At 29.0% G+C, this 24,979-nt stretch overlaps 1 protein-coding gene across 4 annotated transcripts in view; it reads left to right on the plus strand.

Annotated features, from left to right (window-relative positions):
* LOC135931650 (uncharacterized) overlaps positions 1-24,979 on the plus strand; it is a 97,714-nt gene that overhangs the window by 16,237 nt on the left and 56,498 nt on the right. For 3 of the 4 annotated variants that reach the window (XM_065468897.1, XM_065468896.1, XM_065468895.1), the window contains exons 2-3: positions 525-802; positions 16,022-16,221. In XM_065468897.1, the coding sequence (XP_065324969.1) occupies positions 525-802; positions 16,022-16,221 (478 nt within the window). Of the gene's footprint in view, positions 1-524; positions 803-16,021; positions 16,222-21,943; positions 22,134-24,979 lie in introns of all 4 variants that reach the window. The other variant, XR_010573113.1, reaches the window with a different exon arrangement.

Consider the following 24,979-nt stretch of genomic DNA (forward strand, 5'->3'; position numbering starts at 1 on the left):
ACTTGCATAATATTTTTTGGAAAAAATATTGAGTTAGCCGTTTTAAAAAATCGGCTCAAATCGAGCCGTTTTAACACTACCGAAGAAATTATATAAAAAAATTCAGATTGCATAGGAATCTTTCTCATTAATATTCGCTTATAAAACCAAAAAAGTATAGATCCCATATTCAAACTTTTCCCTTTGCACAATTTTATTTAAATATCTTACTTAACTAGTTTGCATACTATTAATTTTCATCGAATTAATTATTTAAATTAGTATTACATTTCATATTGGACCAGATGTTATAAGATTTATAGCCTTTACATTATAGAGAAAAAAATATCCTACAATATTATATTAGCTTCTCTCTATTCTAGTATCGTATCTACTTCGACATAATGTTTTTATCTTATTTCTTAAATGCTAAAATAATTAAATTATTCTATATAAATTTTATCTCTACTGTATTTTAGAGCAATTTCCGAACGATTTCTTATTCCTTAAAAATCAATAAAAATTTCTTATTTTTAAATTGATAGATGGACAACTCTGCAACAATTCATCCATCCACCGGACTTCATTCAACTGTTGAAAATCTTTCCTTTTGGTCGGATCTACGTGTCGCGAACTCAAACTCTTTTCAGCATTCATTCATCGCCTCTGCGACCGTCGCTGCTCCTTATTGGCTTCTCCCGCCATGTTACGTGTCTCCTATTTTTAGGGATATTTTATCGGCTTCTGCTGCCATTTTTAATTATGGATACAGTCCCATGCACAACTTCAATACTTTACACTTCCCGTCATCACCCTTATTTAAGTAAAGATTTCCTAATTATTTCTATTTTTTTCGCTAGACGAAATTCTCTTAATATCTTGAGTATATCTATTATCTTGCATTAGTTGGCGCGAATTCGCACAAAATATGATATAAATATAATAATTTTACATTTATTTTTATATACTTCGTCGCGAATTCGCGGTAACTTTGCAGGGTGAGACCTCCAAAACGAATCAGAACCGTTCATGAAGAATTGTTATTTGTATACAAATCAAAAAATTTAATATTTTCTATTCGTTAGGCGGATAACAACGAATTAAAAATCGCTAAAATTGCCTTATCTATATCTAAAATTTTGATCATCTATCTTGAATGTCGAAATCTTGTCGACAGCGAGCAAATAATAAATATTAATTAGTGCGTAAAATAACGTCAAAAAAAGTAATGTCTTACTAACGACGTTACCTTTTTTTAAAAAAAGGAACAGCATTCGTTACATTTTTCTCTAGATAACCCGTTTCTTTTTTTGATTAACCGTATGGTAACGCCAACATTATTCTTTGAATTTTTTCTTTAAAAAAACCGAAGGTATGTTAATTTTTATTTTATTTTATAAAAATATTATGTCAATTGTTCATATTTATTAAGATTAAGATGATTTAAACTGCCCTGGACCCATGAAACAATTTTTTAAACCAATAAAGAAAATTAAGGGTACAAATATACACGTTGTAAGTATAAATTGTGTCCCAACTTAAATATCTCAATTTCAATTGTTGAATAAACATGGGCAGTCTTTAAGTAAGGGTTCTGTGCGAATGAAGCAGATTACCCCCCTGAAAAGTACCCCCTTGAAAAGTACCCCCCCTTTCGAAAAAATGATAATTATTTTATGACACCCATAAATTTCAAAAATAATTTTTATTGCATCAATTTTTAATATATAATATAAATAAAATGCAAAAAATATATACTTTATAAATATTATTTTTATATTAATAATTTAGATAAATTAGGGGAAGAGAAAGCGAAAGAATTTATAATTTCATCAATATTTAATTGTTTAAATAAATTTTTCTCTAATGATAATATGGTTAAATTATTGAGAAATGAATCTTTCATGGTACTACGAAGTCTTGTTTTAATTAATTTAATTTTACTCATGACTCTTTCGGCAGTACATGAGGTTGTAGGAATGGTTAATAAATATTTATATAAAATTCTTAAATTAGGGAAAGCAGAAAAATTTAAAAGTAGACGATAAGGAAAAATAATTGAATAGTTTTTCCAATCTGAATCGTAAGTCCCTGAATTTTCATCATCATCAGAAGAAGCTAAATAATGTATTGGTAAAAATATTTTAAATAAATAAATTTACAATTCTCAGAATCTGATAAATCTTTAGATTCTTGAACCTCTAGGTCATGAGTAATAATTACATTCCCCATTTTGGCCATCTTTTCTAAACTTCAACATTTCTTCGAAAATTTGATTGTAAAATTCACAGATATCCTCGATATCTTCTTTAATAATTGTATTTTCTGCCATTCCCTTTGGCGTAAAAAATGATGTTTGATGTAAAAATTTCATCGAATCAATTATTAAATCTTTCGTTAAACTGCATATGTTGTATTCATTAAAATTTAATAAAGCTAAATTAATATTTATTAAAAGTAGAAAGATAATAGGAATTTCTTGTTCTACTTTATCAAATCTCTGCTCTGTGTCTGCCTATAAAAAAATATAGCAGAGATAAAAAATAAGAGTAATTAAATGACCTCTGGTTCACTAATTTTATGATCATTATCAGAATCATCAGATATTATATTTTCTTCTAACACATTTTCTTTATTATTAGGACACTTTTAAAAGATAATTATATTAATTAAAAATATTTATTATACCAACAGCATTGAATTCCCAACGATTTAATACCCTTTATAATAAGATAAGTATAAATAATTAAATATTTAATAAAAAAATTACTTTGCTATTTGTTCAATTTTAAGTAACATTCTTAAAAGCTACTATTTCAAAGTTTTTCTTTATATCGTTAAAATTAAGCCCACCATGTCTTTTTCTAATGTGATCTATCCATTTATCATCTCTTATATTATGCGATTTGCAATTTGGAAAAATAATTTATGACAAGAAATCTCGGATAACAACCTAATTTACTAAACATCGACCAAAAAAATATTAAGTTGGAGGAGGGGGGGGGGTGTCTTATTATTACATTTATAAACCAGAAATCACATGATCATGATGGATGTAACAAAACAGTAAAAGAATTAAATAATAAAGAAAATTTAAAAAAAAAATTTAAAAATTTACTGAACTAGTTGCTTCGGACCCCCCCCCCCACCATTGTAGGGGCCACTGAGTAAGGGAGAAATGGGTATATGATTAAACCGGTATAACAAGATGGACTCTTTTTTATAAATCCTTGAAATGAATACTTAGTCTTTTAAGGAGATTGACCAAAATTTGACGAATCTTATAATAAATCCGTACATAGATTTATCCGTACATAGAGATAATGACAAGTTGTTCATAGATGAATATTGTATGGTTAGTGTTATTAAAAAAATATGATATGTATATATGATTTTATAGGTTATGGAACCTGTTGCTACGGCTCTCTCGATTTATAGCATTAGGGATATCATAATATTAAAACTTAAAACAATGGCTTTAAATAATTTGAATTTTGTAATGCAATCCTGCAAGACATAGATAAAAGATATATAGTTGAAATATTGTTTACAATTTATATTTTGATTATATTTGTTTTCAATGGATTCAAATACATAAAGATGAATATATACTATCAGCAATAATTCACCCACTATTTTTGGATTGGCCCTGGATAAAATTGGAGGTCAACCGAGGTAGAAAACTTGAATTTATTTCCAGTTTGGGATCTTCACAAAGAAAAGGCAAATTGATTCCTTAAAAAAACAACACACATGCCAGATTATTTTCTGATAAAGATAAAAATAATTCAATGAAGATCTGAATGACGATTCTTTTGAGCTTTTTTCAGGATAAAGTTTGTTCTTTCATTTTTGATAAATTCCCCCAATTAAAATTTTTACTTGTTAAATATAAAACAACCCTCCCATCCTCTGCGCTAGTTGAACGTGTGCTTAGCACGGTGAAAACTGTGTTGAGCACTAGCATTCTTGTTTATCTGATCAAAATTTTGAAAATTAATGGTTAAAGATACAAATTATTATAAAAATATCGTATCTTAAAAAATATATATTATTTTTGTATAAAATATTTTTTCAAGTAACATGTAGCGTGTTACTCTTTTGAATAGCCATTATCGCCTATTCCTTTATTCACCAGGTAACGAGTAACGGTAACAGGTTCCTTTTTCCAGACGAAGAATAACGCATTTCTTTTTCGAAGTAATATTTACAGCATTACTAAAAATAAAATAAATATAATTTTAAGCAAAATGTTTTTTAAACTATCTTTTTTGACCCATAAGTAATAGTCTATATTTTTCAATTATTTTATGTTTTCTTTCTTGTTTCTTAAAAAGTATTTCCTTATTATATCAAATAAACGATTCAGTGCAGTAGATTTAAAAGAAGTAAGGTAATTATCACACATTAATGGAAAAAAAATATGGCTGCCCAAATTATATATAATTTTTTTTAAATTGAGTTTAACACGAAAAATAATTCTAAATATACTATAGATTATAGAATCGAATATTTACGAATTAATAATATTGAATTATTTGGCTATTCATATCCTTGAATTTCGAATTGAATAAGAATAATTACTAAAAATGAAATGCAACTTTTGATATTCAGCTCAGCATCTTTTATCATTACTCCCATTTATTTGTAAATCATTTTTTGCAACACTAAAAAATTATTCTACCGTGACATTTGACGGAAGAGTGGTGTTATATTGTGTGAATAACAACTTTACTGTGATAATCTTTAATATTGAAGACCCGACACTCGTGTAAAAAAAATTATGCAAAATTTATATCAATATTTATATCCTCTAAGGTGGTGCTGAAAAAATTCTGATATTATTATTTGATTATTTTCCACACATGATCTGTTTACAATCAGTTGAAAACTTTAATAGATCAACTAGATTTGAAATTTACCATGTTGTTATCAATTGCGTAAAATAAAATTTTGCCTGGTTTGTTTTTGGAATGAAATAAAGAAATGTTAAACTGTTGGCTAAATATATTGCTAAGCTGTTCATGGCAACTGACTTGGATTAGGGTTAATCTAGTTATAAAATTAGACAATGAAAATACTTAATTTATTAGACAATAAACCTATTACATTCGATAAAATCTAAAAGAGACTTAGAGCTGTTGAGAAGCTAATTAGTTTCTTTTAATTTTTACCGAACTATGCAGTTCAGGCTAAGATACAAGCTCGTGGACCGCGTTAGAAGTGAGCTTAGATAATGCAAATAAGATAAGGGCCAGTATTTATAGTAGATGATGAGAATAATAATTTTATTACACCAAACCCACTACATTCTGTAAAACTAAAAAATTTGGGCTGCACAGCCAGTAAGTTTTTTTTAGTTTTTACCTAACTACGCAGTCAGGTTAAGACCTGATATCAAATTCATGAACCGCTTTAGTGATTAGTTTAGGACTATGCAATAAATATAAGGGTAATATTTATATTAGATAATGAGAAATATTAATTTTATTAGAGACTAAACCAAATATATTCGGTAAAATCTAACAGATACTTTAAGCTATGTAGAATATATGAATAACTTTTTTTAATTCCCCTTTCTAAGCGTCCGGGGTAATTATATCTGGGATTCAGGTAGTTCCTTTATTCAAAATAAGCCTCTTACCTTTCTTTTGTACTTGTGAGTTTTCAACAACGGCTTCAATAAAATAAAAGAATGAACTATGCCACCATTTTTTCTACTCTTTCTATTTATTTGGCACTTTATATTGATTAAAAAAATCAACATTACCCATATTATTATTATTATAATAGGTGTTCAATTAGGCCAGAACTTTCATTGCTACCCCTCTCCCCATCTTGTTCATCCTGTACATAGAAATTATGTCATCAAACTCATGATAGTTTGATAATAAATGTACAGATCTATTATCTATCATTTTCAGACATACTATATTATCATTACTAACTTTGAAATCTGCATCACCCTTAATAATTATTTTATCTTCGGAAAAATTTTCTGTGTTTGATTGTTCCACATAAATAATTTCTAAATAACTATCATCAAAATATAATTAAATAATTTGTGAAATTTGTCTTCCATTCCTCCAATCATATCCCTAATAACTCATCTTCCCAGGTATTTTTCAATCATGCCATCTTTTTTCCCTATGTATATTCGAGATTTCCTTGCATACTATTTTAGCAAATAATTATACTAACAATATTAATTAATATTTAGTCTTCTCAGCTATAACTCATGTATTGTAACATCTATTTATAAGATTTTTAGGAGATATTTATTGAACTTCGTCCTATGACAATACTATCACTATGTATAATAGTTATGAATACCTTTGAACTTGATCATAGACTCATCTATTGATAAATTTCTCTAAGGGAATTTTCTTTGAATTTTAAATATATCTTATTTTAAAAGGTTAGATTTTATACAATCTGTCATATCCTATATCCTTTTTGATTTGCAAAACATCTTTACAATGTATTGATAAAAGCCAACTAAATCTTTTGCATGACATTAGCTTTGATATATATTGCACTTGGATTTCTGGCTTAGATTTCTGTATGAAGGATTTAATTTTCACAAACATGTTCATGATTAAAAAATCTATTTTCAGAAGCATTTGTTGGACTTGTAAATATTTTCTCATTCTATACAGCATAAAGATTTGTTTGCTCAACTATAAATCTTTGGTTTAAAATTTTGAATATATATCATATGAATCAACACATTCAATATTTGGTATTTTTTACACCACACTCTTTTAAAGTTTAATATAAATGTGAAATAAACAGGATAATATATTTTTGAAGTTTTAAAACGGTTTAAAATAATTGAATTGAATAAATATTCCGTAGGGAAATCTTATGTTAAAATATGAATAAAATCATATATAAAATTTTTTATATCTAAAAAATTTAGTTTTTATAAAATATATAAATTTATAATAGTTTAAATTATGCTTAACTATTAAATTATAAAACCCTTGATAAAAACTTTAGCGAAATTTCATAATCACAATAAATTCTAAAAGATATTTTATTAACTATTTTATATATATGTCTATAATAAATAATATATAATTATTATAATAATCATAATTTAATACAACAATCTAAAATAAATTATTAACAGTAACTTATTGTTATATTATATTATATAAAATAATAAATATTACAATCATGTATCTCTTTAAGGAACTTGAAGATTTTGAAACTGATATTATACTTTTTGTACTCATTTTACATTTGGTAAGGATAGAGTTAATATATTAAATATATGTTGTTACTGTAAAGTTTTTATTTAGGCTATGGTAATGTTGATTCATCTGATTATAAATTTTCAGAATTAGGTGATTATGATGAAATAACAACATCCATGCTTGCGCTAATCTATAAAATATAAATAATAATACTCAAATTAGTTATTATATAGCGTAAAAATAATGGCTGGTTAAAATTCAAATGGGATAAAAAAACAGCGGATTAAAAAATAACCCTTTTTCTTAAAAAATTATTATATAAAATTAATTTATTTTATTTTTAAATTAATAAAAATAAGAAGATTTTCTAAAATTGAACGAATGTGAAAAACGAACGCGTTCTTCAAAAAAAAGGAACGCGTTCACCTTCAAAGTTCGTCAAAAATAAAAGGAACGTCGTTCATCATTTTTTCAAATGAACGTGTTCGTTTACAACATTATCTAAATCTAATAAAAGTCGAAATACTTCACAAATCTGAATTTTTTTTTACAAGTTGTGATAACAAGAAGAAGTAATAAATGCAACAAAAAATTATCCCTACCCAATTTTGGAACATTGAGTTTATGGACACATCTTGAATAAATCTACCCCACATTGCTTAGATAATGTGAACAATACCAAAAAAAGCAGTACAAAAATTAATTTAATAAACTCATTCTTAGTTAATAAAAATAATAATGCTAACTTAAATACTTTAATTATAGAATATTTATTAATAATAATTAAGCCTTTACAATGATTGAGGATGTAACTTTTTAACATTTTTAATTTTGAATTAAAAGAAAAATTTGTTGATTTTTTTTGCTGACGATGCAATTTATCTGTAATGCAAGTAATAATTTCACATTTTTAAAAATATAAATCAAAAAGAAAATTTTAATTTAAATAATGCATGCAAATGCTTTTGCCATGTTATACATTTGTCTGTTAAGGCCGCCTAGAAGCCCATAAATTAAACTTAAAAAAGTATTTTAGATATCTTTATCAAAATTTAATAAATAAAAAATACATCTTTTCAATAATCCAACTAATTTCCTCACCCAATTTTGGATATTCTAGCTCCTTGGTATTCAACCTATGCTTTATGGCATTGCTTAAATCTTATTTGACAATTTAATCGATTACAAAATACCAACATGTACTGCCTTATGGAATAATGTAGTAAATTAATCGACAATTTCTGGAACCATTTAATTTTGCTATGGATCTGGCCTCATCTGCAAACACTCCATCATTTTTAACTATTGTTCCTCTCTTTTTAGCATTTTTAAACGATCAGAATTATAATAATAGGAGGACCATTCATTCCTCGACAAATCGATCAAAAATGGCCATTTTCATGGAGATCCTTAAAATCGAATGAAACATTCCAACTTGATTATATATGTTGTGAGGACCTATGAAATTTAATTCTGCAAGCTCTAACTCAAGTTCCGGGGATATGGCGGCTAAGGTTAAAAAAATCGTCTTTCCTAATTCGGGAAAACGGATATAAAATAAAAATTACTCAAAAATATAAATGATAGACTTAGTGTTAAGTCAGATTCAGGCAGTTTTTAAATATCTACCTGAATCTGGATTTTTAAAAAAGCTATAGAGACGTATATTTGATATCATTAGATAGTCCTTCAATCCTTTTCTTAAAAATAATTTAAAAAAAAAATCAGGTGTTTTTATATTTCCGGTAAAGGTATGGGTTGATTTTTTAATATTTATTTGAGCATATTCTAAAAAATGGCGTATATGTTTATTAAATCAATATAAATTTATTTTTAAAAATTAGATTGGGATAACCCTTGTATTTTTAGTTATTTGATTTTTTAAAATTTTTTATCGATTTTATTTCTTTTCATCATCATTATTTATAACATACGAATGAAGAAGAAGATCAATTGCTTAAAAGATTTAGTAAAGCTATTAAACGTCAAGCAAAATATACATGCGGTTATTCCAATAGGTCTGAGAACTATTGAGACAAAAATTTATTCAATTGTTTACGAAGATAAAATGGAAAATATTACTTATTTTGATACGAGATTCAGAATGAATGATATTAATGTCTGTTTATAACTTGTTTGTACGATAATTTTTGGTGGTTGGCGGTTGTAGATAAAAATGAAATGGTCTAAGAAGTGCAAGTTAGCTTTCTCCATCCACACGAACCTACTCCATATTTAATTTTTTCACATTCGCCTAAGGAGCGCTAATGAATATTAATAACTAATGAGTGCCAAAGGATTTTTCACTTATAGCTTTTTCGCCTAAGCGCTAATAAGTAACCATTTCGCTTATAACCTTTTCCATAAGAAACGCCAATGAATGCCATAACAAGCACCAATGAGTATTAATAAAGTGCCAATAAGCACCAATGAGTACTATAAGTACCAATAAATACTGTTAAGTGTCAATTAATACTAATAAGTGCCGATTTGCACTAATGATTGCCAATGAATACTATAAGTACTAATAAGCGCCAATGAGTTCTAACAAGCGCTTATTAGTGCCAATAGGCGCTAATGAGTGATAATAAGGGCTAATAGTATCCTAATAATTCTCAATAAATACTAATAAGCGCCAATGAGTACTAATAGGTGCCAAATAAGTACTAGCAAGAGCCAATGTGAACGAATAAGCGCCAATGAGTGCCAATAAATAAGTAAATAAACGTCAATGGCTACTAGTAAGTGCCAATAAATAATAATAAGCTCCAATGTTTACTAATAAGCGGCCATAAGTACTAATGATTGCCAATAAGCGCCAATGAATAATAATAAGCGCCAATAAGTACTAATAAACGCCAATGAGTTTATCTTAAAAGTCAATATAATTGTTACTCATTATTAATTTATGATTATTATATCTATTTATGTATTATGTAATTATTATATATTTATTCAACAAAATAACTAATTATTATATCTTTATTCAAGTAATTAGTTTTGGTTCATTTTTATATCCATTTATGTAAAATGTTATTATTAACTCAAGATGAATTTATTCAACAAAATATTCTTATATAATATCATTAATCATGAAAGTTTTGGATCATTCTTATATCTTGATATGATATGAACAATATGTATCATTAATTTATCATTATATTAATATTTAGTTTTTTTTCTCTCTATGTCTACTTCACAAATCTGTCCTTCATGTCTGAAATTAGTACATATTAGAAAAGATGTATGTCCACAAATTTATTGACTTTCGTCACTCAGATTTCCACATCCAGGCCTTGGTCCACTTTCTCTTATCAATCAATTCTCCGAAAATATCGTTCCACCTCTTCAGAACACATTCCAATTTCTCTGATTCTTTTCTTGACCATTCCAAACCTAATATCATCTCAAGGATCCCCAAAAGCTCGCTAAATCTTTCTGATTGTCTATTCTCCTTATTACTAAATTCTAGCAATGAGAATGAATGGCTAAAATTCCTTTTTTATGGATAAAATGTTTTCAGGGTGCCCGGCAAAACTTTACATAAATCCCTTACCCAGGAAATTAAGGATGCTGCAACGATTGATGCCCCTCATCTTCATGAATAAAGAATGCCATTGACTGTCAAAAATAAAAGAAAACCTTCACCGATTGAGATGAAGTACAATTTGATCTGCAAGAAATTTGACAATCTTAACATAAAAGGTGCACTCAGATTGGTTTCCACACATGACCTCCTTGCTGAACCTTCCAATGCCACTTATATAAATCTCTGTCAAAAACACCCTGCTGTAACCATTATCCCAATATCCCCACAACCTCACTCAACATGTGCTTCTCTATTTATTTCTGAAGAAGTGAGGAAAGTCATGGTCTTCATGCCACCCGCCCTTTCTCCAGGACATCACTTTCCATTCAATATGCTCACAAACTCCATTCTTTTTAAAATAACAAAATTTGCAATAAGGTTTTAAAAGATGAAGTACCAAGCTTTGTTTCTCCAATCATTTTCGGTGCTAGGCTAATTGCACTTTAAAAGCCCAATGATGATATCAGACCAATTTCTATTGGTTCAATTTTTCGCCGCTTAGTTGGCAAGATGATATCTTCTCGAACAAAGCATGAAGCTTCATGTCTCCTAAGCCCCTTCCAACTCGGTGTTAAGATGCCTGGTAGCGGTGAAGCGGTTGTACATTTAACTAGAATACATTTAGAAAATTAGCCCACCAACGAATCAAATTGACTTTCCAATGCCTATAATACTTTCCGGAATTCCTTCCTGAGTTCTTGTACTCTTTTCCTCGGTTACACAAAATTTTTTCATTTGTAATCAACTGCTATCCCTGCAATTTGATACTTATAAAATTCCTTCCATTGACGGCATACAACATGGATACCTACTAAGTTCTTTATTTTGTTTAGGTAGACATCTTTGAACTCGAAATATTCATTATCCTCGCATGCCTAGTACATTGATGATGGTATCCTTGGTGGTTCCAATGACGAGGTCAATAAAGCTAAATTTAATCAAAAAGGCTGGGGCTGCTATTGGACTCTCAATATACCTGGGAAATCCGAATTCATTTCTATCAAATCAATTGAACCTAATTCACACAATTTCAAACTGACCACCCATATCATATAGGTGCCTACTTTGAGGAAAACACAGCAATATCTTCCTTCCTACAGTCCACACACGAAACACTTTTTGAGTTGGCTGATTTATTTTCCTTCTCTCCTCCCATAAATTTTTTTTCCTTTTGAAATTTTTTTTCAATATTCCTCGTATCCTATATGCGCTTCGATCAACTCCCATTTTTAAATTCCCTATTCCTCTCGGTGTTTATGAAAATGGAATTATAGTCCATATCGAAAATATTCTAAACCTTAAATTCGATGAAATTGCATGGACACAAGCATCTTTACCCACAAGATGGGAGGACTTACTATCAGATCCCCTTCCGATCTTGCCTTAACTGCCTTCATATTCAGTTGTCTTAAAATATATAGAAATTCCCATTTATAAATCTGACCCTTCCTATAATGATGCCATTATCGAGTAGAAATGACCAATTAACGCTTATCACCCACTTCCAGAAACGAATACGCAAAAGGACTGGAATGAGCCTATTATTGCAAGTTGCGTTGAATCATTACTTTCCAGAATGCAATCATCTGACGATCCTTTATTCTCCTCGCTGCTTAATGGTTCTGGCCATGAGTTCCTTGAAGTCATTCCCTCTCTTAATTTACAATTACAACCTAACCAAAATGAGCACACCCACGCCATTGCTATTAGCTTAAAATGCCTAATAACCCAGCTCCACACATGTTTAGGTTGCAGTTCCCCTGTTTTGGGTAATGGAAAACATAGCCTCCATTGTCGTTCGTGTAAAAGTCATATCATTAGACATAATTTATGCAATCAATCATCCTTAGAGTTTTGAGATCAGCTCAAATTCCTTTTATTCTTGAACCTTCTGGTCTTTTCAGATCCGATGGGAAACGTCCTGATAGAATTTCTCAAATTCGTTGGGAGCATGGTCAATTCCTGGTCTGGTATTACACGTGTATTGATCCTTTGGCACCATCCAATTATACACTTAATATTCTCGAGAGAAAGGAGTCACCTAAAATAGCGAAATATTTTAAAATTTCTCAAGAATACATATTTATTCCCATTATTTCCACAACCCTTACAACCTTTGGAAATTGTGCTTTAGCTTTCAAGGAACTTATCTCACACATCTGCAAACTTACGATGAACCTTGCGAAGGCTTCTTCTTAAGACAAAGACTCGCCATGGCGATTCACAAGGCTAATTACATTAGCTTCATAGGCAGTCTCATCCCACAAAATTATTAGTTTTAACTTTAATTTTTTTATGCGCGTTTTTTTCCTTTTTTTTTTCCTTTTTTTTCATAACAAATATATGTATAATTGTATATTTACCATTATAATTATCTTAAATTAAAGATTAATATAATCGTTCGTTACTTATTATCTTAAATATTATAGAGTTTCACATTCAAAAAACAATCAAAAAAGGAAATGTCACAATCATAAAAGGAAAAGGAAGGAAACGGATCAATCAAGGAAAAGGTCCGACTAAAAAGAAAAAGTGTTAATCTAAAAAAAAGTCATAAATGCTTAGGAAAAGTCAGATCAAAAAAAAAGTCCCAAAGGCTTAGGAAAAAGTTCGATCATAAAAAGAAATGGTCCAATCAATTAAGGAAATTGTTTTATTAACTTTTTTAGTAATTAAAATCTTTATTTTCAAATTCAATATTAAAAGATTACAATAAGATTGAAAATATACCATTTAATAAAAAATATATTATAAAACAATATTATAAAAATAATATATAACTATTTAAAAAACACTATTTAGGTTAAGTCGGCGGAGCTTAATGACCCATTTATAGACATACAGTTTGATCGACTTGTCGCAAGTAGAAACCCTCTTTTGGATCCTCTAATTAAACGTAACCTTTGCCCTATTGTTTTGAATAATATTAGGGCTCGAGGTCCAAATGATCCACAGGTATCTAAAACTACAGGAAAAAGTTATAGGTATGGCTATATTTATTGGTCAATATATTTTCTGATCTCATAAGGAGTTGGCCAAAAAGGATCTGGCAAAACGATCTACACAAGTATAATCTTAAGCTAGTAGTATATACCTTGGTTCCAAGGACTAAGGTCATGCCATCAGGTCTGTGATCGTCATAGCTGACCAGAGGGTTCCAGTGTGGAAGTATTTCTGCGTCTCGACGTTTTATTAATGATCGAATTGACAGCACAGTGCCTAGGTAATATGCCTTTTGAAAAGTGACAATGTAGAGGATGGTGACCTAGTAACGATATTGGTATCACAAAAGACTTATGATCTCAGCGTAACAATTTTGCAGCCTAATCGATGACCTATGAAATGTCTAAATCCTTGCAAAAGGCCTAAATTAGAACTAGGTTGTTTCTAGCTATTCGTAACCTAGGTGGCATATGGTTGAGGCTGGAATTATTTAATCAGACAAAAGAGTCGTATTGCCATCATTCTTTATCTTGGTTGAGTTTAGGAAAAGAGCGATTCCTTTGCACAGCTTTTGAGTGTAAATATTCAACAGAATATATCAATGATAAAATGTTTGAATATTATCTTTTATATTATGTACTTAATATTATCAGAAAAGGAAATTAGAAAAATATAAAATTATTGTTATTACTAATAATACATCGAATCATACTAATACTAAATTTTTCGTTTCGAAATTTACTATATTTCAATGTTCGATTCAATTTTTTGGGGGCCTATGAAATACATGATTTTTATATAAAATAAATATTCTTAAATCAAGGCTTCAAACCGAACCCAAAGCTATGGGTCTTGATTTTTTTAGGCTATATGAACCAGAAAATTAAAAATGGGCTTGGTTTAAATTCAAGGTCCAGTATTATTGACCAATTATTCTATAAAGCATTCATTAAATATCTAGATTTTTTGAGAGTAATTATCTTTATCTTATTTTATCTATAAATTTGATCATAAATAAATATCACTAAATAATATCTCCTAAAAATATTGCTCATTTAGTTTATATCGATTTTATCTATGATATCGTAAAGGCTCATCTCTAAATTTATATTTATTCATATAAAGTGGTAATATAAAATTGTTAACAATATTTTATTATAATCAAAACGAGATTTTTAAATATTTCGATGCTAAAGATTCCCCAAAAAATTTTAAATATTTTTTTAAAATTTATTTTCTAAAAATTTTATGATTGCTTTTTTATTAAATTTATTATTTATAAGCATGTGGTTTTTAATTAATCATCAATTAAATGAATACCGACACTCATAAAGGTCATTTTTATTCTACCTCTAATATCTCCAAAAGTATAAAAGATAGGCTAAAACTTATCTCAAATAGGTTACACGAACCTTAGCTAGTATTTAAAATTTCATAAAAATCGAAAAGGTTTTGCCTAATAATTTTACTTATTAATAACGTTTTGAAATAGTTCCGAGAACCTTCCTGGAATCTCCGTTCCTTCCTCGTTCGTTCTATAATTTTCTAAGTTTTGTTACTCATGTCTTGAACTTTCTTTCCCATCTCCCAAGTATATTAACATAAATAATACTTCTAAAATTATTTAATAATGTTTCATAAAGAAACAATTATTTATTAATTTTTTTTTTTATATAATTGCCCTACAGAAGTTTCTATAACGCTAATATATTTTTTTCCCTAGTGTTGTTTAAGTGTTTAGTCAATATTTTAAAAATAACTATCGAGTTATTTTTGGCTGCAATAATAACTAAATAGTTTTATAATATGTTAAATATTTATATAATATAACTTATTCATTATAAATTACTTGTGTAGTTTAGGCAAACTAATTTTTGGAGAAGAACTAGCATGTCTTCTAAACACAAATTTTGATAATAGTTTATTTAGTTAAGTCAAGTTAAAATTTATTAAGCCCATTTTTTTTTGAAGGGATAAACATTATATTGTATTCGTTGTAGTGTATTTTTTTCAGTAGTATTATTTATTTAGTTATCATTTAAATTCCTTTAATTAAAATTTATAAATCTCAGAATAAATTTGTATAATAAAAGTATTATAATAAAAATGATTATATAAATAATTTATAAATTTTGCAATGTAGCTAGTTTCTTACATTCTATAACTGCATCTCCTAATAGCTAGATTTTTTAATATAACACTAGCTGTAACTAGTAAGAAAACTTAACTTTACTTGTTACTTTTCAAAAATAACTTATACAACATTACTCTTTTCATTTTATATATTAAAATAAATATTTTGCCCAAGGTTTCCCAACCCTAATATTTCCGATCAATCTACCCAACTTGTAACAGGTATCAAACACACTCATTCACCTGAATCGTTGGAGAAGTCCACTCCAGTCGCTTTCTCTCAAAGATTTGTCACTGACAATATCAACGAGGACCAGGAGCCCGATTTATTTCACGCCTATGTTACTTGTCCCAACGTATTAAAAGGACCCCAAAGTAATTAATTTTTAAAACTTAAATTTTAGGTATCTTCCCTGTCTTATTGCGATGTTCTATAACTTTATTTTCCAAATTTTATTTTTTAAAAGTTTTTTTAAAATATAACTGAACAGGTATACTACTTCTAGGGTTAACCCATTGCCATTTCTAGGTTATCATTATTATGTATCCCTTTCATGCATGTTCTACAAATAAAGGTTATTCTTCCTAACATCAAACTTCCTTTTTTCCTGCTACATCTATTATGTACCCATTTCTGGCATCTGGTGCATTGGATAGAATTTCTAGCAACTCCTTTCCCACATGCACCACAAGGCCACTTACCAGATTCCTCCATCTTTAGATTTTCCCCACCAATCATCACCTTTGTCTTTATTGCATTCATTTTCAAGCCCTTTGCTTCCATAGTCATCTTCCATTTACTAACTTTATCCCTCAATTCTCCCTCACTGTTTGCCATTAATACAAGGTCATCTGCATATAATAGCCCCCAGAGAAGTCCTTCACGCGTTTCTTTAGCCACCACATCCATTACTAAGATAAATATTAATGGACTCAGCACGGACCCTTGATGAAGTCCTAACTTAACCTCAAAGCTGTCACTATCACCATAATCCGTCCGTACTTCTGTTTGTGCTCCAACATACATTGCCATCACTGCGATAACCAACCATTCCTCCACACCTGATTTTCTCAAGGCCCATCTAGTAACTTCACGCGGCACCCTAAATGCTTTCTCCAAATCAACAAACACATAATAGAGTTTCTTTTCCTTCGCAAGATACTTCTCCTGCATTTGTCTCACCACAAAAATTGCATCTGTCCTGCCTTTTCCAGATGTAAAACCAAACTGCATTTCATAAATTTTAATTTGTTGCCTTATCCGCTTCTCTAACACTTAAATACTTTCATTGCATGTTCCAAGAGTTTAATAGATCTGTAAGACCCGCAATCTAAAGGATCACCTTTCCCCTTGTATACTGGGATAATTATACTTCTTCGCCAGTTCTGGGGAATAGTTCCTTCTGTGACAATTTGATTGGCTAAATTAATTAACCATTCAATCCCTAAATCATCAGAACCTTTAAACATCTCTGATACCACCATCGTTAAACCCGATGCCTTCCCTTTTTTCATCTTTTCACTGCTCTCTTTATCTCGTCCTTGCATAATTTACACCCTGGACCTTCTACCTTTGCACAACTAACATTATTATCCCATTCATTTTCTTCATTCAAAAGTTCTTTCATATAAATCTTCCAGGTGTTCTTAATACCACTACTATCAATCACCATTTTTCCTTCCATATTTTTCAAACACTTTACACCTATCAAAACCTGCCTCTTTTTTGACATCTGCTTTGCCATTCGAACCATATTTCCAAATCCATCAGCGCATTCCATTTCTTTAGCAAACTGTCTTTTTTCTTCTTCAGCCTTCGCTATTAATTTCTTAGCATTTCTTTTAGCCATCTTGTAAATATTGTTATCACTATTTTCTTTGCTATTATACCATACTTTAAAACACCTCCGTTTCTCATCAACAGCTTTCGCTACTTCTCCACCACCAAGTCTCCTTATGTCTAGGCGGCCCTTTTGTCCATCCACATACCTCCTCATTTGTCATCACCCAGGCTTTCTTCATGGCTTCATTTACCTCAGATGCTTGTGCCACCTTCGTCTCCTTAATCGCCAATGCCATATTGAATTGACGTCTAGGATTCTCCTCCTTCAATTTCCAAACCTTCAGCCTTGGCACAAACTTTCTTTTAGTGACCCTGGCACATTTAAGAGTGAGATCTCCTATATCTAGTCGATGCCGATTTATACATTCCTCTCCTGGTATCACTTTTACATTTTTACTATACATCGATCACATCTCCTTAATAACAAGTAATCCACTGCACTTTTGGTACTACCCGACTTATAAGTCATCAGCTCTCGGATTCTTTCTTAAACATTGTATTACAGACAATCATATCCATAGCATCACTAAAATCTAAAATCCTCTCTCCTTCCAAATTTCTCATGCCGTAACTGAACCCTCCATGTACTCCTTCATAACCCTCACTACTCGCTCCCACATGTCCATTCAGATCACCAGCCAGGATAATCCCCTCTTCATTTGCCAGTCTCGATGTCACCCCCAATAGACTGTCTCAAAATATATTTTTCTTTTCTTCACTTCTTCCAACCTGAGGAACATATGCCGAGATAATATTATATAGCTTACTACCAAAAATCATCTTGATAACCATTGTCTGGTTATCTAGCTTTCTCACTTCTACTACTTTGTCTACCAATTTCTCCGCAACCAATACCCCAACTCCAGCTTTACCATCATTACTTCCTTGCCAAAAGAATTTATATTTTTCGCTAGTCTTGCCAATCATTCTGGTCTCATTTCCTTTCCATCTAGTCTTCTGTATGCAGCACACATCTAATCTTCTGTGCAATACATCGACGATTTCTCCCGCACTTCCCGTCATACTCCCAACATTCCATGTCGCAACCCTAACTCGATTCCCCGTAGACTGGTTTCTCCGCTTATTATCAGGTCGTTTATGGCCGTCATAAGTTTCATTTTCATGAATCGTGGTTCCACCAGGTTTCCCATCCTTCTTTTTGTCGTAGGTGGATGAGGAGGCCCACAGGCTATTTTGGGCTGTACCCCGTCCATGCTTTGTTGTAACTTTAATAAAACTAACTACTACACTTTATTTTTCATCATTCCAATAGTATAATCATAAAAATCGATATCAAATAATTCAAATTCCAATTCATAAATATACAACTCATTTAATAAAATCTCCGACTCATTTCATATAAAAAATCACACACTGAATAAAATATTATTTTTCTAATAAAAACATATTATCAAAAGAATAATAATCTTATTGACATTTCTTGAAAATAAAAAACATTTATTATTTATCTCTTTAATTCAACATTTGCAACACGCCCACCCTTCAAAAGCCCAGATACCATATAATTATCATTCTTTTAGGACATTGATCATTTTCTCGTCATTTATCGAATCGTACCTTTGCACATTAAACTTTTAAATCTTGAATTGTCTTCTTTCGACATGCGAATTATAATAATTAATTTATTTTGCTTGTTTTACAATACATGTAAATTTGGATTCAACAATACTTTACAATTATTTTTTCCTTTCTTAATTTTCAATTATAAAACAAATAATTGACCACAAACAAAATAAAAGAATACGAATAGGGATAAAAAAAAATAATTTATAATTATCACTATTAAAACTACATATATGGAATATCATTATATCTTTATAATTATCACTGTTAAAACTACATATATGCAATATCATTATATCCATTAAGAAAATAATATGAACCACAAAAAAAATCAATATGTCATATAACAAAAATACTAAACTACAATATATTTATATATATAATATCACCAAAATCATATTTTTTGTTACAAAAAAAAATATAAAGATGTGCCGATGGATATAAAAAATTTAAATTTATTATTATAACTATTATATCATCACATCATATTCCATCCTTTTTTAAAACTCTTTTATTTTATATAATTCTTCACAAGGTCAAAGTTTAAAATCTTTTTATGGTCCACCAACTTTTTATTTAAAGTTTTTTTTTTAATTAAAAAAATTTTCTTTTACATTGTTTCACAACAATGTCTCTTTAAATTAAAAATTTTTTTAAAAATTAATTTACACAAAAGTTTGTATTTCATTGAACTTTCTAATACCATGCCACGTGGTATATTATTCACACGAATTTATTAAAGTCAATGTTTTTATTTTATTGATATCAATTTAATTCTTAAATTAAAATATTCTTCTCTATTGCTTATAAGATAAATAATACTTTCCTTCCCAGATGTTATTTTTATTAAAACTTTTATTATAATATATTATTACTTTTAATTAGGCTTTACTCAATTTTATATTTACACGAAAACACGAACACTGATTAATTTCTTTTTCAATCATTAAAATTTTATTCATTATATTTGAATCACCACCATTAATATCATTAATATTCATGCTTAAATTCAACCCTGAATTTAATGGCCTCTGAATATCCATATTTTTTTTATTAAATATATTGAAATTATTTTTAACAACACTATATATATTACAAATTTTGTTATTAATATATGAACTTTCAATTTCTATATGATTCTCTTTCAAATCATATAGTCATTGCAATTCACTCACATATTGAACACAATTCATGGCCACATGACCCATTTTCTCACATTTAAAACACATTCGGTCATTATCTTTATCTATCTTTTTCACTTAAATTTAAAATAACCGAATCTTTTATATTACGTACCACGAGATTTATCAATACCGGTGGTCTCTTTGGAAAACCAGCTTTAAAATTGGCTTCCTTCATTATGCAATTCTTTTTAATATGACCTGTAAAACCACATCGATGACAAATTATATCATTTTTATCATTTAATTTTACATTAACATTTTCATTGATTTTTCGCTCACGCGAATAACAATTTTTTCAACTATGACCCCTCCGGCCACAGATATCACAATTTTCTATAAAATTATGATTTTTATTACTAATTGTAATTGTATCTATATATTTAGAAATATTCTTCAAATTTTCTTTAATTTCTTTTATATCATTTGAAATCACCTTCATTTTCATTTCTTTTAACAAGTACATTATAATCTTTTACAACCTTCACAGGTTTATTAATCACAATTTCAGAAATTTTCTTAGAAATTTCACTCATAAATGAATCTAAATTAACATTTATATCTTTTGACGTCATAATACTTTTACCAACAATAGGCATTTAACTAGTATTTGAGTTCTCATTCCCACTGGAATTAATTATTTTCTGGATATTTTAATTTCTAAGTTCAATTAGAATCAAATTTAAACTATTTTTTAGACCTTCAGAAAAATCAGAAAATTTATCAGATGTCATAGGATTCACATCCACAACATTAGAATCATCTTACTTACTCACTTTATTTGTAAAATATTTATTCTTAATTATTTTAATTAAATGTATAATAAAAATCAATGAAATATATAAGATGAAAAAAATCAAAGCTGTAACCACACAATTGGTCACATCCAATTTATCAAAACTCGAATTATATACTTTAACAAAACTATTCTTATAAATTTGCATTTTATTAAGGTTAGAATTCCTATGATTATTAATAAAAAAATAAACCATTTCTCATTAAAATATTGATAATAAAAATTTTATCCTAAACAATAATTGCGTTGTGTGCAACAAGATATTTTACAAAGACAATATATTTTTATTTACCTTTTTTATCCGGATACGAATTATCCTTTTCTTCCTCGAATAAAAATTTTAGGAACTGCGTCCTATAAATTTATTTCTCTTTATTTATATATTTTTCCCAGTAAAATTTCGATCCTGGTTCAACGTGTACCACTTTAATAAAACTAACAACTACACTTTATTTTCATCTAATATATTCCAATAGTATAATCATAAGATATCAAATAATTCAAATTCCAATTCATAAATATACAACTCATTTAATAAAATCTCCGACTCATTTTATATAAAAAATCACACACTGAATAAAATATTATTTTTCCAATAAAAACATATTATCAAAAGAATAATAATCTGATTGACATTTCTTGAAAATAAGTAAACATTTATTATTTATCTCTTTAATTCAACATTTGCAACAGTAACCATAGGGACATTTTGTAGCAAGGTTTTTACATCGGATGCCCTTCCTGATATCAACCTCTTTATGTGGTTTTTACACCCCGTCGAGGGGACATTGATCCTATTCTAGACCCAGATCACAGGGAACCTTTTAGACCTCCATTAGCCGCCAAAAGACGTTGCCACTCCCACGCCACGATGAGGCTGAAGGTAGGATTTTGGTATTATCCATTGTAAAATCTAGAAATAATATTATAAAATTAACAACTATCTAAAAAAAATAGGAGGAAAAAAAATAATAAAAATCTTTGACGAATTACATCGTCTAAACTTTTTATATCATGTTTATATCTTTTTACAAAACTAAAAATTGGAATATAAATAAAAGTTATAAAAAATGGTTAACAAAAAAATTTATAATGAAAAGTAAAAGTAAAAGTCAAATTTGAATAACTGTAAAATAAGTTAAATATCATTATTCAACATTCTCTCTTTTCTGAAAGCTTTCCTAAGATTTCATGTAAGCTGTCATCGAGAGCTTGTTGACCAAATGGTTTATCGTTTTGGTTGTTCAAGTTGTTGCATAAGTCATTGTAATCGTTGGCTTGTGCAAATCGTTTGTTGTGTTTGTACGTCGGTTTGTTTAAATCGTCTTTGAGTTTGCACGTTGATTTGTTTAAATCGTTAGCTTGATATCCATATCATAAGTTGTCTTCATCAATCGTGATTTTGTCGTATAAGCTTGCTTGTAGTACTCAGTTGTCATTATTATCAATTTTTCCAATTTTGTAAATATCATCAGTCAGTCGTGAATAATTAGAAATAATAATTGATCAAATTTGGATATTAGAATAAGTGAATAATCGGAATAATATATGAATTTGGAATAATATATAGAATGTGGAATAATGCGTAGAATATGAATCAAATGGAATAATCAAATATTAGATTGATAAATCAAGATTATTATATAATATTTTTTACCTTTTTTTATTTTGGGCGTTTTAGTGTTAAATTTATTTTTTCGCGTTTTAGTCCAATATTAATTTTTTTATATTTTAAGTTATATAGTCTTTTAAATTAGCTAGTTTTTGTTTAATTCGTATTGGACTAGAAATTACATTATTTTTATCAGTAGTTTTTATATTTTGTCCACACTTCCCTCCTTAAAAGAATTCTTAGAGTTAGAATTATGATTTATAAGTGTGTTAAAACAATTTCTTATTCTTAATTGATCTAAATGTCTTCTTAAAACACCTTTATCTGTCTTAATTTGGAATATTTTGTCACTTTCTTTGTGTGACCATGCCTTTCCACCATTTGTCATCACCTTGTACTTTATACCAAACAAAATCTCCTATATTAAAGATTCTATTGCGTGGTAGTGTTATGTTGATTTTATCCTCTTTTTCTTCCAACGGTTTTAATAAGTCCCATTTAATCCTAATGTGGCGATTGAACATTCCCTTGGAAGGTGTAACTCTTGTAGTTTCATTTCGCGTGTTTCTATTATTGAATAAAAATTTGTCAAGTGCAGTATCTAAGTCAATTTATATATTTCTTTTCATATGTGTTTTGAACGTTCTCACCATACGTTCTACCTGGCCATTGGATGACTGGTTGTATGCAGACGTTAGTACATGTTTAATACCATAATCATTGCAAAATTTTTCAAAATCGTTACTTGTGAAGTTAGTGCCGTTATCAGTAACTATAGTTTCAGGTATTCCATATAACGAAATGGTTTTAAAAATTTCTTTTAATGTGATATCGGTCGTAATATTTTTAACAGGAACACTAATTGGGAATTTGCTATAGGCATCGACTATTATCAACCAATTTTTTGTGAAAAACGGACCCGCATAATCTATGTGTATACTTTCAAATGGTTTTTTGTAAACATGTTAAATTAACATTTCATTGAAGATGTACCTTGAAAGTGACAATTGTCACAATTCCTATAGGTAATTCAGGATTAAAATAAGGCAAGACAGTAGGAAGACTTATCAACCTTTTTAGATCACTAAAATTTCTAGAGTTTTCTAAGTTCCAAGCCCATTTTTCTTTGACGATTTTTTATAGAGGATCAGCTATTTCTGCAAAATTGTTCAAAAATTTTCTGTAGTAGCCAGCCATTCTTAGAAATGTTGATAATTCAGCAGCTGATTTTGGTTCTGATTGCTTCAATTTTGTCATGGTTAGCATGAATCCCCTTGGCGTCAATATCATGACCTAGGAACCTCACTTTATTTTTAAAGAAAACGCTTTTGGCGAAGTTGGGTACTAACCCAAACGATGATATTTTTTCAAACACTTTTTTTATGTTGTTTAGGTGAGCTTTATCGTTTTTTCCGGTTATAAGTAAATCATCAATATAAAATATGACATCTTTCATGTCACCGAAGATCTGGTCCATTATCTGTTGAAAGATTGCAGATGAGGTCTTTAGCCCAAAAGGAAGTCTAGAAAATCAATAGTATCCCTTGTGCGTGGATATAGTCAAAATATTTCTGCAACTTTTATCAATCGAAACCTCTAAGAAAGAATTTTTAAATCGATCTTGGTGAATTTCTTTCCTTCTAAAAGTTTTGCTATTAGGTCATTTATTCGTGGAAGTGGATATCTAAAATCTTCTAGAGCATGGTTTTCAATGTCCTTAAAATCAGCGCAAAGCCTAATGCTCCCATCATCTTTGTAGACGGTGGTAATAGGACTTGCCCATCGAACATCTTTTCCGGCTTAATAATTTCCTCTTGTATCCATTTATTAAGTTATTTGCCCACAAGATCAATCTTTGCATAGGGTATACGTCTTGGTGGTATAATTTTAGGTTGGATATCTCTTCTTAAATGTAGTTTGATATTTGCTTTGTTAATTGGTCCATTATTCAATTTGGATTCACACTCTTTAATCAGTTTTTTTTATATTTAATCCTCGTAATTGGTGTCAATATTTGCTATAAATTTGTTCAAGATATTTTTGAAGGCGTTAATCCATGTATGTCCCAATAATTCCTTGAATCAACAATTACCGCTTGTAAATATTTCGTGATGCCT

The sequence above is a fragment of the Gordionus sp. m RMFG-2023 genome, chromosome 1 (genome assembly GCF_954871325.1).
Source record: "Gordionus sp. m RMFG-2023 chromosome 1, tfGorSpeb1-WG-v2, whole genome shotgun sequence".
Lineage (NCBI taxonomy): Eukaryota > Metazoa > Nematomorpha > Gordioida > Chordodea > Parachordodidae > Gordionus > Gordionus sp. m RMFG-2023.